This window comes from Felis catus, chromosome D3 (assembly GCF_018350175.1).
Source record: "Felis catus isolate Fca126 chromosome D3, F.catus_Fca126_mat1.0, whole genome shotgun sequence".
NCBI classification, from domain to species: domain Eukaryota; kingdom Metazoa; phylum Chordata; class Mammalia; order Carnivora; family Felidae; genus Felis; species Felis catus.
Window position 1 is genome coordinate 57460580 of NC_058379.1, and position 16610 is coordinate 57477189.

At 47.3% G+C, this 16610-nt stretch overlaps 1 protein-coding gene across 17 annotated transcripts in view; it reads left to right on the forward strand.

Annotated features, from left to right (window-relative positions):
- The window catches only part of FHOD3 (formin homology 2 domain containing 3), a 470560-nt gene that overhangs the window by 54991 nt on the left and 398959 nt on the right, over window positions 1-16610 (forward strand). For all 17 annotated transcript variants that reach the window (XM_023241882.2, XM_023241885.2, XM_045041338.1 and 14 more), the window contains exon 2: window positions 4812-4918. In XM_023241882.2, the coding sequence (XP_023097650.2) occupies window positions 4812-4918 (107 nt within the window). The remainder of the gene's footprint in view (window positions 1-4811; window positions 4919-16610) is intronic.

The following is a 16610-nucleotide window of genomic DNA, read 5'->3' on the forward strand; positions in this document are numbered from 1 at the left end:
GCGGCCAAGGATGGGGATCAGGTTGCCTTGGGGTTAGTAGGAATTGAGGATCCCTGTCAAGAAGTGGTGTTTCAGGGAGGTGTCTGAGTCCTCCATTGTGTAGGCAAAGTTTGGATGGTTCCGTCTGAATCTTTTTTTTTTTTTAATTTTTTAACGTTTATTTATTTTTGAGAGACAGAGACAGAACACAAGTGGGGGAGGGACAGAGAGAGAGAGAGGGAGACACAGAATCTGAAGCAGGCCCCAGGCTCTGAGCTGTCAGTGCAGAGCCCCATGCTGGGCTCAAACTCACGAACCGTGAGATCATGACCTGAGCTGAAGTTGGAGGCTTAACCAGTTGAGCCACCCAGGCACCCCTCGTCTGAATCTTGAGAATCTCCAGGTCGGAATGAACCTCCACGCACTCCCCATTCACGTTGTTGTGTTCTTTTGTAACTGGCCCTTCGTTATCCCTGACCAGATCGAAGAATTCATTTGCGTTTACTTATCAGTTTGCTTTTAAAGTGATACCCGAAGCTGACCCCCTTCAAGTATTTAGGGGATTTTACAGTTTCAGTGTGTCTGTCCAGCCCAGAAGCCCTTTATTCTTACTCCTTGGCTCATGTGATGGTTTAAATATTAATCTCATGTGTCTCGGGTGCACCGATGAGGTGGGGCTTGTGTTATGGAATGGAGCAGGCAGTGTGTGTTGACTTGTGTGGTATCTTCACAGGCCACCTGTGCTGTGGGGACCCCCGTTGTGCACGTGTATCCCGCTTGCTAAAGGCTGCGATGTCTGACATTGACCCTTTCCTGTAGCTCCGCATACACTTCCTGACAGATTAAAAGGCACACGTTCATTTTTTCCGTTTTAGTTAAATTCACTAGCACAAATTGCCCATCTGTTAATTAGGGGAGCAGGGTTGTGACACTGGCTTAGGAAGTAATGGCGGCCTTTCTTCTGGAGGGAGGACTGGAGCATTTCTATGGAGGCTGCTTGGGTCCCGGGAGCCCGTGGCTGCTAATTATAGAGAAGGAATACGACTGAGGATGAACGTCCACACATTATAACAGTTGGTTTAAATGGCTTTTTTTTTTTCTCTCCTGCGTTCTATTTGTGTGTTATATTTACTCCATAAAATGATCTTTGAGGGGAGGAAGCGTTTATGTGTTCCTTGGTGCCCAGCCCGTGGCTGACATATAATTTTGTTAAAATGGAACTATGGAAAGGGTAGTAATGATGCCCTGAATGTGAGGAGAGGGATGATGAGAACAGGCAGTCCGGCTAAGCGTTTGGGATTCTGTTGTCAGAGGCTGGGAGATTGTGGGGTGTTCTGCTGTGGTTCCAGGCTGGCCGGGAGCGTCCGAGGCAGATACTCGGTGGGCCAGGGTGAAGGTGAATGAAGAAAACCAGGTCTTCGTATTCATCTCAGGCTCCTGAGAATAAAGTCAGAAGGTGTGGGATGGAGAGGATGTGCAAAGTGGCCACGGTGGCCAGTAAGAACGGGGCTGTATCTGCTGGTGGCGGGGGAGCCCTGCCTCTGCCCCCACTGAGGAGATCAGCATAGGGCTGGGTGGGGTGAAAGCCAGCACGGGGTCCTCCCTGCTCTCTCCACGCTAGGTGTCCCAACTGAATGAGTGGGAGGGCCACAAGCCGTGTATGCTGGAGCTGGCCCGGGTGGCCGGAGGGGGCTGAGAGATCAATTCGGGGGAATTTTGTGAGCGCGTTGTTGAGTGTAGCCGTTATTAGAAATGAAATTATGTAAATGTACAATTAATATAAGTTCTCTTAAAAACAAAGGTAATAAATACTCAAAATGTCACTTCTTAATGGTTTGATTATATTGTACTGCTACCCATGCATTTGAGGTTCCTGACATCCCTTGTAACTCTGTGGTGAAAATACTGTATAATGGTGGGGTGCTATGTCTCTTTTTCCACCTCCACACTCAGTGACTTCACCTTGGTGGCTTGAAACCGGCCATGGTGGGAGTATTTATACCACATACATGTGCACGTTCTGCATCTTTCCACACCAGAGCACGCTTCCTCTCTGACTTTGTTCTGTCTGTCTGGCCTGAGTGTGGACCCCAGCCTCTGAATGACTCACACCCCCTTGAGGAGAAGCAGAAACTCTTTATCCAAAAGCCTCTTTCTCTGGACTCACACATTTCCGGGGGCTGAGGCAAAAGAAATTGTTATGGCTTACAGGGCTTTCCTTATCCCCATCTTCTGGTCTGTTGATTATAAGTGGGATTAAAGATAAGCACAAGTGTTGGTCCTCCCAACAGGACAGACTAAGTAAGTCTTCTTAGTTAATATCAGCAGGAGGTCGAAGCAAGACTGAGCTGTGGTGATTCTAGCTCGACACATGGTTTAGTGTTAATAGGTCCAGTTTCTGATGGAATTTTCCATCTAGGAGTGATCAAGTCTGATTTCAGTCCACAGGAGACCCTTGACCCAGGAGATGCCTTCTGCAGGAAATCCTTCCTGTCTGCCTCTTCCGCAGGCTGGCGGAGGCGGTTTTTCCGCGTGTTTCCCCTAAACCCTGGGCGCACCTCTCATGCCACAATGCAGTGAGTTTGGCCAACTTGATCCTTGGGTTTGAATTCTTTTTCGGATCAGATGATCTATCTGTAAAATGCCAGTTAAGAATGCTGAACCTCACCAGCAGGCCTTGAGTAGTTAAGAGGGGCAGTTTGTTATTGGAGAAATAAAATAAGTGAATCGAATAGGATTAACCCCTTCAAATGATTTAGCTAAGTATTTCTTACAAATAATAAAAAACAAATTCCTTTCATTCTGTTGAGGATAACTAGGAACAGGAGCCGCGGGGTCTCTACAAGAATCAGCAGCCTGTTACAGATGCCAATTCTAGACAAGTCGACAGCCTACCTTTCTCTTGTCAAGGATAATGAGCAAAGCTTTTCCATCAAAAGAGACTAATTCCTAATTCCTTGTTTGAAATCTCACTTATAGTGGGAGGATTACCAGGCATTTATCTAGATGTTTTAAAGTAGTTAAATACTTGCCTTCACTTTCCCCCAATCTCTTGTCATTTTGGAATAAGAGCCTCGGCTCATCAGGTAGATGAATACTGAGAACCACCCTTACAGCCCAGGAAATGAAGCATGAAGTTGGATTTCCTCATAATGTTCATCTTTAGTAAAATAGTTTCCTGTATTTTAAGTGTATCGATCCTTCTAAATGTCCTGTAATGCTGGCTGCTGCAGCAACCTCAAAATCTGCATGATTTATCACAGAGAAGGCTCTTGTCTGGCTCTTATCATCGGCCAGGATGGCTAGTGGATGCTGGGCGACAGAACGCTCTCTTCCACGTGGTGATTAAGGAACCGGTGCTCCTCCTGTCCGGAGCGCTGCTGGTTTCTAGACTTTGGAGTCCTCCTCTGGCTTCTCTGCATCCGGCCAAAGGCAAGAGAAGAAAGGTGGATGTGCAGGGGTACTAAAGCCGGCCTGTTGGGCGCCCTTTTTACTTTCACTGAAATTCCATTGGTTGGTACTCAGTTACATGGCCGTTAGCCCAACTGTAGGCTGGGATATGTGTTCTCTGTTCCCAGGAGGAAAAGGGAATGGGGTTGGCACACCTGTGGCATTGTCTTGGCTATACCAGAACACTAAGATGACACATACTACATTTTGCAAGTGTGGTATTCTTTTTAAATTTCTTTTTATGTTTTTTAAAGTTAAAAAATATTTATTTATTTATTTATTTATTTATTTATTTATTTATTTAGAGTGCATAAGTCAGGGAAGGGGAGAGAGAGAGAGAGAGAGAGAGAGAGAGAGAGAGAGAGAGAGGGAGAGAGAGAGAGAATCCTAAGCAGGTTCCACGCTGTCAGCACAGAGCCCGATGTGAGGCTCGAACTCACGAACCATGAGATCATGACCTGAGCTGAAATCAAGAGTCAGATGCTTAAGTGACTAAGCCACCCAGGTGCCCCACAAACATGATATTTTCAAGTCCTCTGTAGGTTTGTGGCCATAGAAGGATGCAGAGTGGTGTAGTGATCAAGAGCATCGCCTCGAAGTAAACTACCAGCATCCAAATCCCAGCTCTACCATTTACCTGTTGTGACCCTGGGCACGTAAGAATCTCTGTGCCTTAGTTTCCTCATCGTTAAAGGGGGATGACAATAGAAATGGATAGGGTTTGTGTGAGCATCCGATGATGTAATATATGTAAAATACTTAGAATTGTGTATGGAACATAATTAACAACATGTAAGTGCTAAATAAGTTGAAAAAAATTAGACTAGTAACAAAGGGACCTAATGTCTCCTTCGGTACGTTGTAATTTGGATCGGCTGTCATTCACGTGGAGAATGGCTCTTTTAGTTCAACTGTAAAAATGCTCATTGAGCAACTACTCATCGTAATGTGCCAGGTATGACCATAGAATCTGAATGAGCAGGCTTCTCACTCAATCAAAGGAAATGACATGTTCTGTGACTCTTAATCTGTGGTCACATCAGCATTATGATTTTGGTTTCCACGCGGCACATCCTCCATGGCTATTCCTGGGGCCCTCAGAGTGGAAAGTGACACTGGCACCAGAGGGCTCCTTCTCCTCCTCTGTCCACATCGACCAGACGGTGTCAGTGCCACTCCCTCAGTAGGTGTTATTTCTGTCTACTCACAATGGAGTTTGCTCCCAATTTGTTTGTACTAACACATAACCTCTCCAAGTTATGATCCAAATTTCAGAATAATGCTTGATTTCAAAAGACACATGAGGGCAATGTGAAGTGATTTCTCCATACAAAGTCCCCATCCCAGGAGGAGGCTGGGCTTAAAGGCTCTTTCTCTTGCAGCTCGACGACTGCACGCTACAGCTCTCCCACAATGGCGCCTACCTGGACTTGGAATCCACCCTGGCAGAGCAGCGGGACGAGCTGGAAGGCTTCCAGGATGATGCTGGGTAAGAGCGACGGTTGTCCCTGCTGACTAGTCCCAACTTTCCAAGATATGGGGGGTACATTAAGGCCTTAAAATATTCAGGGGAAACCACCATAGCTTTGACGGTCTCTTCACTCACAGTCAGGCAAAAGAAGGGAGATGCAAGTGACTGACCAGTAGTATTTGCAAACCCTTTTGTATTTTGAGTTATTCTTCTTGATGAGGCCACTCAGGGGCAGGGAAATTTCTGGCATAGTTTAGTTAAGCGGCTTGTAAGTTTTTTCTAAGTTTATTTTTTTATTTTGAGAGAAAGGGAGAGCATGAGCAGGAGAGGGGCAGAGAAAGAAGAGAGAGAATCCCAAGCAGGCTCCATGCTATCAGCACAGAGCCTGATGTGGGGCTCAAACCCGTGAAACTGTGAGATTATGACCTGAGCGGAAATCAAGGATCAGACTGAGCCACCCAGGTGCCCCTAACTTGTTTTTTTTTTTTTTAAGCCAGATATAATTAAATTAATATTTTCTAGATTTTAGTAGTTGACAACTATTTTAAGCATTGTTTGTAATATCTTTCTGGGTATTTAGTTTCCTTGGAAGATGCCCTAGTAGTTTATTTTGTCCTATATCATCTTTTGAACTCATCACAGTGGGGAAAATAATTAGTAATTATGTTAATCAACATCAAGTTACTTTCAGCTTACATTTAGAATGCTTAATACTTCTGATTGCTGTGAATCTGAATACAACAATACACATAAAAAATCAGAGATGTGTACAGAAAGTAAAATCACCGTAGGAATATGAACATATGGTCAGCTGTTCCTGTATTTATGAGGTTATTGAAATAGCCTTTTGATTGGGGCCCCCTGTCTTCCTTTCTGTTCTCATCCACTCAGAATCAAGTATATCTCTGATTTCATCACCTTCCTCCTTAGAAACCTTCAGAGATTTCTTGTTGCTTCCAAATAATGCTTAGCTGTATTAATCTGATGTTCGAGGATCTCTGCAAAAGTTGCTCTGAAGCTGCCTTGCCCAAGTTAAAAATAGATTACAGCCAGATGAATATTGATTCTTCACGAATGGCTCAATAAATGAGGGAAAGTGGGAGCCTTCTTAGTTTTCTACCTGACCCTAGTTTTCCCTGCCTTAACACCTGCCACAATTTACAGTCCTTTATCCCTTAATTGTCCCCCAATTATCTGCTGCTAAAGCTCTACTAGGTCAGAACTGGGCCTGTCTGAATATCTGTCATCTAGCTTTTTTTCAACACATTATAGGTACTTACTGAACATTGGTGACCAGGTAAATGGCAGGATTCCACAATGGAGTCCTGAAAAACATGACCATGAGCCCTAAGGCTAGGGTCCTTGGTAGGAACCAGCAGGGTTTTCTGAGGACCCAGCCGTGTGTGGGAACAGACCTGAAAACTATGATAGGCCGTACACACAGGAGGGGTATCATTATTATGTCACACCAGATTCTATTCATCATCATTAAAAAAATTAACATTATTAGATTGATAGACTTGAGAAGATTCCATTGCTATAGTTGTTTTTTATTTTTTTTTTTTAATTTTTTTTTCAACGTTTTATTTTTTTTATTTTTGGGACAGAGAGAAACAGAGCATGAATGGGGGAGGGGCAGAGAGAGAGGGAGACACAGAATCGGAAACAGGCTCCAGGCTCTGAGCCATCAGCCCAGAGCCCGACGCGGGGCTCGAACTCACGGACCGCGAGATCGTGACCTGGCTGAAGTCGGACGCTTAACCGACTGCGCCACCCAGGCGCCCCTGCTATAGTTGTTTTTTAATGTGTATTTATTTTTGAGAGAGAAACAGAGTATGAGTGGGGGAGGGGCAGAGAGAAAAGGAGACAGAATCTGAAGCAGACTCCAGGCTCTGAGCTGTCAGCACAGAGCCAGAAGTGGGGCTCAAACTCACGGATCGTGAGATCATGACCTGAGCTAAATAAAGTTGGATGCTCAACCGACTGAGCCACTCAGGAGTCGCACCCATTGCTATGGTTTTTACCAAGTGTTTGACAATGACATCCCTTTATATAAGATGTGAGAATTCAGGCTGGATGACCGTCTAATTGGATGACTTCACTCCAGGAGTGTTATGAGTAGACTGCTGTCAACCTGAAAAATGTCTCTATTGGTGTTATAGTTGAAGACCATGCCCTGTTTGATTTTTTTTCTTTATCCAAATTTGAATTATTTGGAGTTGGGAGCTTAGGGGAAAAAAGCAACACTACATTAGACACCAGTATCAAGAGTTAAAAATGGAGAAGAATATAACATTTACAGAATGCCTGCTATGCTAGCCACTATACCAACCACCTTATTCACGGCATGTGCATTTAATAGTTCATCTTAGTGGTCATGTGACTGGATTTGGTTGTTTCTGTTTTTCATCTGAAACAACTGAGGGTCAGGAGTTAAATTACATGTCCTAGGAGACAGAGTCGGTAGAGGGTAGAGCCTAGTTTGAACACAGGTAGACTGATTGCAAGTGTGTATTCCCCCAGCCATCCCGAGAGCTTTGGGCAAAGGCATTTCAGGATGTGCATTGGCACCTTGGGTGACGTAGGTTGGTTCATGCAAGGACATCATCGGTCCCAGGCTAAAAGGCTGGATTTAGTCCAAATAGCACTCAAGCACGCTGCACGGAGGCTCCAGAGAAGACACATTTGCTGCCATCCTCTGGCACTGTCCGCGTCAGCAGTCAGGTGCAGCCGTTCCTCAAGAGCCAGGAACCCTGCTGTAAGCTCCCAGAGGAGATCCTGGGGCTTTACTTTCTCACTCAGTTCCTTTGTGAATCATCACCTGGCCATCGGCCCATCTGAGGGGACCAGCCATGACCCCATTTCTGCACCCTAAACCTAAGATGAATCATGGCAAGAGAAGAAGGCAGGACTCATACGTGGGAAACTGTGAACAGGAGAAGGTAGCCAGACCATGCTGGGTAGCTGTGCTTTTGGCAGGTGGGCTCCAAACTCACCCAAGATGGGGCTTTGTATCGTCTTTGAAAAAGTCTGGGTCTGTGGTGACCCACCCCTTGTCCTTTGGAATGTACTCAGGATGACATTCCTTTTTGTCCAGAAGAGTATGAAGAAGCTACCTTTACTGACATTGGTGGGGAGACTCCTCTGTCCCTGGCCTAGGTTGCAGAAGACAGGCCAGGGTGATGCTGTCCTGGCATTGCCGGGTCACTCTGTTGTCTCTGGGTCATTTACCGCCACTGAGCTCTGGCAGCATGTGGCAAATTGCTGGGAACTAGCTGCAAGCAGCCTGAAGGCTGAGTTTTCCCACACAGGTGGGACGGGTCTGGGTACATACACCTGCAGTGTCATTTGTGCTGAGTGTCCCTGCTAAGTCCTCTCCTAGGAGGTGTGGCATTTGGCAAAGGTCATGTGCCTAAAAGCTCATGTCTCCCACAAATGGCAGTTAAAACATAATTTCTTTCTAGTTAAGAATTGCCTTTTTGAGGTATGAAAAGGGCAAACGAAACCATTCTTTCTCTTGATTTGTGTGAATTACAGCAAAAATCTGCTAATGTTGTGACCGTATAATGAAGACGTGTGGCAGGTAGTGTGCAAACGGTAGGGTTTTTTGTACAGTGTGTTCTGAGAGAATTTTCCTTGCTGGAGGAGTTTCTTTGTTCTTGTCCATTACCCTGCTCTTTTATGCCAAGACTAAAAATTAACTCACTGCTTGTTTAGAATTATCACGTAAGCTATCGCTAACTGGAGAAGAGGAGAAAGACCTTCAAAGGTAGAAGGACAAAGCAATTATTATGCTGCCAAAATGGAGCCAGGTCGATTTATTGCCTTCCAAGGCCAGGGAAATCAGCAACCACAGCATGGTGTAGTGGAAACAGAAGCCCTGAACCCCCTGGATTATTATTCTTGACCCTGCCATTGTGTGACCTGGTACAAGCCACTTTATCTCTAATAGGGGTTTATAAAATCTATTTATAAAATGAGAACAGTATTACCCGAGTCCATTTCCCTCCCCATGTCAGTGGGGATCCCAACCAAGGTCTCTGGCACCGGAGGAGAGCACGGTGGGGAACAGCACGGCGTAGTGGTTGAGGACATGGGCCCTGCGGTTAGTCTCATGGCTGTGTGACCGTGAGGATGCTACTTCACCTCTCTGAACCTCAGCTTCCTAGTAACTGGGGATAATCCTATCACATCCTTGTTGGGTTGATGCAGGCAAAGCTATGATGATGTGTAGTATCTGAAACATTAAGCTAGTTCCCAGCATAGAATACAAACTCAGAAGTAGTATCCTCTACTATAATTACAGTTAGAATTTGAGGAGATACACTGAAACGGGAATCACTGGATTTTAGACCTGGAGGGGCCCACGCGGGTGAACCGCTCTGAAATCTCCTTTCTTCGAGTTAGGGCAACCGAGGCGAGATCCTTGCCCGCAGGGCAGAGCGGGGCCAGAGAGACTGCCCCCGCCTCTTTTTTGCTTATTTCCACCTCCTTTGAACTCTGAAAGAAAACCAGCGCCAGCCGGGGGGGCACAGGGATCTGTCACAGAGAAGGTGGGGCCAGAGGTTGGCCCTGAAGAGGGTAGTGGCTTTGCGAGGTTGAGGGGGCCGTTGCAGGGAACGCAGTAGAGCTACGAGGGTCTCGAGGAGCACAGTGCTGCCGAGTGCTCTGAGGACCAGTGTGGCTGTTGCACGTGGGGCATGTGCTCCCGGGGCTCCTGCCTTTGTCTCAGTCACTCAGGGTGCTCACCTTTGGCTCCGTTCAGGTCTGCGTCTGAAGGTCAGCTCTGATTCCTTCCCAGGTTCCTCATCTGCCAGGGGGGCTGCTAACTGCTCCCTGCCACCATACCTGTCCTCACAGGGCTGAGTGGTGGTGGGGAAGTCGGGGGCCAGCCGTGTGGGGTGGTGGGGGTGGGTGGGGAGAGCTTGGCAGTGTGAGGGTTGTGGCTCAGACAGGAGGGTGTCAGTCCAGGCAGGGCTGGAAAGGGCTGAACGTTCGCAGGTACTTAGAGCCAAATACTCCTGGCCAAAGCTGCCTAGAAATGCTGGCTTCTAGGTGCCTGCTTCAGGAGGTTGGCGTGGGGCCTGGGATCCTGGCCTCTTGGGGAGCTCCTCAGGTGGTCTGATGTTCGCTCAGGCACCTACAGCACAGTCTTGGAGAGTATGAGCACCACCTGAGGAACTTTAACAGGTTCCCTCCCTGCCCAGCTTCAGACCAATGAAATCAGAACTTGGGGGTGGGCCCAGGCAGAGGTGCTTTTAAAGCCCTCCAGGACTGCCTGGAAAGACCATTCCTGAAAATGCTGCCGGAAGTTGAGTGAGGGAGTGTGACCCCCCCCCACCCCGCCAACGCTGAGCAGACGACGGTGCAATGGGGAAGGCTCTGTGTGCACTTGAATGCAGGTGGGGGAGCCCGTCCGCTGGGGCGTCAGCTTTGCAGTCGATGTGCTTCGGGGCCCCGAGGGGTTGGGGGGAGCTCTCATTTGACGCTTAGATGCCTAACTTCTTGACCTGTAGCTCATGAACCTCCAGAAACTATATGTGTGTGGGTCCACGAACCCCTGACGTTTCTGTGCAGCTTGTGCATGTGCAAAGTTTTGGATGGGGGAAATCATCAATGAAGAGCTGAGCACTGAACTTGCCAGGACGGCACCTTTTGTTCGGAAGGGCTGGTTGTCTCCCTCACGGCCACCAGGGGCAGGCAGGCTTGGTGGTCTGCAGTTTGAGCCTTGCCCACACTGAGAAGACAGCAGACCGTAACCTTCAGTGATTTGCCGAAGGAGCCTCAGGCCCCAGGCCAGCGCTCTCAGCTGAAGGTAATCCCTTACGAGGAAAAGGGGGGAAACTGCTCGTTGCTTTCTATCCATGCCCTAACCGGAGTCTCTCTCAACTTGGGAGGAGTTTTGTGTATAGTTTGTTTTTTCAGGTTCAATAGGTTTTTAGATGTAGGTTCAGTATGTATTTTAGGTGATTTCTGTATTCTAGACCTAGAAACAAAGGAGACACAGGTAAAGATGTGATTGGATAAGGTTTTTTTTTTTTTTAATTTTTTTTTCAACGTTTATTTATTTTTGGGACAGAGAGAGACAGAGCATGAACGGGGGAGGGGCAGAGAGAGAGGGAGACACAGAATCGGAAACAGGCTCCAGGCTCTGAGCCATCAGCCCAGAGCCCGACGCGGGGCTCGAACTCCCGGACCGCGAGATCGTGACCTGGCTGAAGTCGGACGCTTAACCGACTGCGCCACCCAGGCGCCCCTGGATAAGGTTTTTAACCCCCACATCACACCGCAGGACAGAAAGATTACATATTCCTTCAAACTTGACATTTTTGGGATACAAAGAATTCTTTGAGAATCTATTGAATGGCTGTGAAACTTCTCCCCACACAAAACCTTGTCCACCGGTCCTAGGCCAGTGTTAGGCTGCCTATCAGTATCCTGGAGGAAACCTGCTTAGAAATGCTGACTTCTAGGCAACTGGGCGGCTCAGTCGGGTACGCATCTGACTCTTGATTTCGGCTCAGGTCACAATCTCGCGGTTCGTGAGTTTGAGCCCTGCTTTGGACTCTCTGCTGACAGTGTAGATAGAGCCTGATTGGGATTCTCCCTTTCTCTGCCCCCCCCCCCCACCCCCACACCTTTCTCTCAAGATAAATAAGCTTAAAAAAAAAAATATATATATATATATATATATATTTTTTTTTTTTTTTTTTTTTTAAATGCTGGCTTCTAGGCACCTACTGCAGGAGGCTTGGTGTGGGGCCTGGGATTCTGGCCTCTTCAAGAGCTCCTCAGGGGGTCTGATGTTTGGTCAGAAGCCTATAGCATAGGCTCTCCGTCTTGGAGAGTACGGCCACCACCTAAGCAACTTTAACAGTTTTTCTTCCCGCCCAGCTTCAGACCAATAAACTAGGAACTTGGGTGGTTGGCCCGGGCAGTGGTGCTTTTTAAAGCCCTTCAGGGCTGCGTGAAGGAGACAGGTCTGTAGGAAATCGGACAGGAGAGAATGAACTCCTATGCTGAGTGGACTGTGGGAGTGGAAAGGCTCTAAGTAGCTTCAAATGTCAGATTGCATCCCTGGACAAAGATGGCATCAGGTGGGCCTGGGTGAGCTGAGGTGGGCTCTGGGCTTTAAGGTGTGGGTGGGCGTCAGAAGAGACCTGAATTGCAAAGAAGGAACCCTCCCAGAAGTCAATCAAGTACCAGGGAGGGTGGCCGCTGTGACCTAGTGTACCTGAACCTGATAGCTGAGGAAGGCGGGGTTGGGGGGTGGTTTGGGGTATGTGGTGGGAAGGGGGGGGGTGCTGTGAATCTAGAGCTGTGGTACTAGTTGACGGATTATAGCAAAACATGAGTAAAATGGGCTACATGACATTAATAGCTGGGTAACAGTGACTTGAGAAAAGTAGCAAGGTTCTGGGGTGGGAGCCATCTGGGGAGAGGGAGAGGGCTCCTGCAAATTAGGTTGTGTCGAGCCATACTCGAGGTATGAGGTGGCCAGGTGAGACACATTGGCCTGGGACCCAGGTGAGAAGCATCAAGGGCCAGGGAGGCTGGGGCGATCCCTTGGAGGAAGGGAGTTGTAAACCTAAAACTTCTCTTTAAAAACGAGGTCCAATTAAAACGAGGGTAATTAGGGCCATTTGAAGGATGATGTGTTGATGACAAGACGCTCGTAGGAGCCCGGACTTATTTTATCCTTCTACTTTGCCGTCTTTAGGATGTGACTTCCGTCTTTCCTATTTGATCACCCTTCAAATATGGCTGCTCATCTTCTAGCATCGTTAAGGCAAGAAAGCATGTAGTGGTTAGGGTAGATCTCGAACCAAAATAGGAAGGTTTAAAGATAAGTTTGGGGGTACTTGGGTGGCTCAGTGGGTTGAGTGTCCGACTTGGTTTTGGCTCAGGTCAGGATCCCAGGGTTGTGGTATGGAGCCCCGCCTGGGGCTCCATGTGGAGTATGGAGATTGCTTAAAGTTCTGTCTCTCTCCCTCTGCCCTTCTCCTGGGCTCCTACTCTGTCTTAAAAAAATAAATGGAAAAAAAGTAAGATGAATTTGTTTCTTGTTTACGAGTTCAAACGTAGACAGTCATCCTTAGGTCTGGTAGAACAGCTGTCACGTCCTCAAAATCCTTCCATCTGTGTGCCCAGAGTGGTTTCTTCAGTTTTACCTTCTCCTCTGCCTCCCGGCCCCTGGGGAGAAGGGAAAGGACAGCGGGATGTGTGTCCATTCCTTGTACACATAACTTTGCTGTGAAGTGAGAGGAGTTCTCTTTTCCTGTCTTGAGGCGGGATGTACCTTTTACCTTGGCATATCCTGTGCTCTCCAGCACAAAGTAGACACCTTTGAACATGGGTGGACCAAGGGAATGAAGGAACATCAATCTGGGAGGCAGATGTAGGGAGGTGATAGTTCAGGCTTTGGGGTCAGACTTGCTGGGAGGAGCCTGAGCTCTTTGACTTTCTAGCTGTGTGACCTCAGCAAGGTTGCTTAACCTTTCTGGGCCTTAAGTTCCTCACTGTAAAAATGGCCATGTGACCTACTTCGTAGTAATCTTGTGAAGACCAAATCTGCATAAAGAGAGGCCTGGTACCCAGGTGAGAAGCGTTAAGGACCAGAGAGGCTGGGGTGATCCTTTGGAGGAAGGGAGTTGTGAACCTAAAACTTGTCTTTAAAAATGAAGTCTAACTAAAAAGACGGTAGTTACAGGCCTGGCACATAATAAGCTTTCTATAAATGTTAACAGTTTAGGATTATTGTCTGAACCCAAACTGACCTCGTATCCTATTGGGAGCAGAGGAAAAGTATATCTGTGATTTAATTTCCTCAAAGTTTTAAGCTGTGAAACAGGAGATGCGGGCATATTTACTGGAAACAGTGGGGATAAAATAATTAGATACCTTTTATTTCTCTAAAGCGAAAAGAATTAGCCAAAAGATTGTAGAGTCAGTGAAAGTGAGAGGGTCACGTAGTAAATAAAAATCTCTTTCTCTAGTATGTCCAGTAAGAAAGCTGTGGAGGGAGGGAAGTAATCAGATTTAAAGGGTCCTTATGATTGGTGTCCTCCATGCATTGACCTTTGATACATTTTTTAAACTTTTTTTTTTTTTTTTGACATGTATTTTCAAGAGACCCAGTGTGGGTGGGGGACGCGCAGAGAGAGAGGGAGACACAGAATCTGAAGCAGGCTCCAGGCTCTGAGCTGTCAGTGCAGAGCCCCATGCTGGGCTCGAACTCACTAACCGTGAGATCGTGACCTGAGCTGAAGTCACACGCTTAACCGACTGAGCCACCCAGGTGCCCCAATCTTTGATACATCTCTAAATAAAACCTGAAACTTGCTGTAATTCTTGAATTCTTCGAATAAACCTGATTTGGTTAGCCAATATTTTCTTCATTTGCATCATAATTTTTTAAAACCTCTCTTCTCCCATTATTTTTTAAATGCTTATTTTGAGAACCCCAAGCAGGCTCCATTCTGTCAGCACAGAGCCTGATGCGGGGCTTGATATTGCAAACCGTGAGATCATGACCTGAGCTGAGATCAGGAGTCGGATGCTTCACTGACTGAACCACCCAGGTGTCCCTGCATTGTAATTTTTTAATGCGTGTGCTTTTTTGTTAGGTTCTTAGCCTTGAGGTCAAGCCAGTCTCTAAGAATGCCTCTCTTGACCCTTTGTAAGCCCTGGGGAAGGTTACCTAGTGAGGTGAGCCTGCAGCAAAGGGCAGGATGGTGCAGGTGACTCTGGAGTCATCCTGCTTTCATTCAGCCTGGGTCTGTTCCACCAGCCATGTGACTTGATGCGGTTGATCCCCTTTCTCCAAGCTTTACTTTCCTCATCTGCAGAGTGGGCATAGCCATGACACCCACATCAAAGGTGGGAGAAATGGGGGGTGGGGTGGGAGGTGAAGGACACCTTCTGTGGACCTGCCTGCATGATCACCACTTCCCTCCGCCTAGGCTAGTCCTCTTCTGTGCTAGGAATTCCTGGGATTTGGAGCCTCCTTTGTCTCAGGGGACTGCCGCTGCTGTGGCCCCCAATTCCACACAGGTTTCTTTCACTGAGGATTTTGTGTATGGGGGCAGGCGGGGAAGGAGGTAGAATGTTGAAGCAGAGGAATTATAAGTGCTAAACTACAAAATAGGACTTTTTTTCTGTGGTCATTCATTTTTAAGATTATTTAGTGGGGGGCACTGCGGAGGGGACAGGGAGAACCCCAAGCAGGCTCTGCACTGTCAGTGCAGAGCCCGATGTGGGGCTTGAACTCCTGAACCACAGGGTCATGCCCCGAGTGGTGAGGTCATGATCTGAGTGGCAACCACGAGTCAGACACTTAACCGACTGAGCCGCCCAGACGCCCCTGTTCTGTGGCCTTATAAATTCCCTTAGGGTTTAGCATAACCAAGCTGATTGCTTGCTTTCTCAATGTACAAGCACAGAAAAGAGGACCCCTCCAGTATGGTGTGCCTGCCATCGCTTCCTCAGGAAGACCGTCCTTGTTTGCGTGCAAGTGCCTGGAATCCCAGAGCAACCATACCACGTGCCTACTGTGGGACTGGAGAGTTCTGTGGGAAAACAAGCACTTCCTCAACATTGGATTTTTGTCATTGTTTAAAGATAAAAGCAGGGCTATCAATTGGCCCTTCTGAACTTTTCCAGAACCTGAGGTTTTCTGAAATGTTTTACCCGGCCATTCCCTACTTTCCCCCCACATCTGGGCATCTAAAGCATGTACTTTGTCTCCATGCTTTATTTATTGACTCATAACTCCTGATAACATGAGTTACAGAAAATCTTCCAGATCTGTGGACTTAGGGTTGGCTATTACTCATAATTAGGGTCTGGCCTTCACTCTTTGATTCTCTGGTCACTGTTCCAAGCATGGCTTCTGCCCATCTCTGGGTGAAACTACACACTTGGTGGCTGCTCCCTGCCCCACCGTCCCGGAACCCCTTTCCTGTTGCCTTTTCCCAGAACACACTGAAGTCTTCTCCCTCATTCTGTTCCATGCGCTTAGGACTTTCTAGTATGATCACAAGAACTGAGGGAGTGTCAACATCTATATGGTCAAGAGGAAAAGGGTGTGTGTGTGTGTGTGTGTGTGTGTGTGTGTAGAAAGTCTTGAAGTCTAGGTTGATAGGAATCCAACCTTGTGAAGATGGGTCAAGTGTTGTGTATTTGTTACAAGCTCCTTGAGCCTGGTGCCTTGCACATGGCAAATGTGAAAGCATCAGATGAACACAAAGTAGAAAGGAGGGATCTGAAGGGACCATAAATGTAGGTCTTGTGCTTACAAGCAGCTGCTGGGGTGGAGGCTACTGCCTCCTCTTGCAGGACTATGCAAGGGGTTTTCCTTTCTCCTTTGAAAGAAACCATTTTAAAAACCATACTTTGTCCTCTTACCTGGTCTCGAGAATAAAATATACTGTTTCAGTGATTGTGAATTTATAACCACCATATTAACCATGTGCCTTGGTCAGATTTGTTCCCTTCCTTCCAACACAGCCACAAGTGCAGGAAGCAGGAAAGCACTGTCAGGCTGTGTGTAGGGGAAGCCCTGATGGGGATAAAGGAGCTGCCAGAAGAGGGATGGCAGGGGGTTCAGCAGCTTCGAGAGCCAGCAGGTTATCTGCTACTGTGCTGGTTGGCTGGCTCCATTTTATCTTTGTCCACCGGCTCCCCACTTTGTCCAAATCTCAAAGCCTTT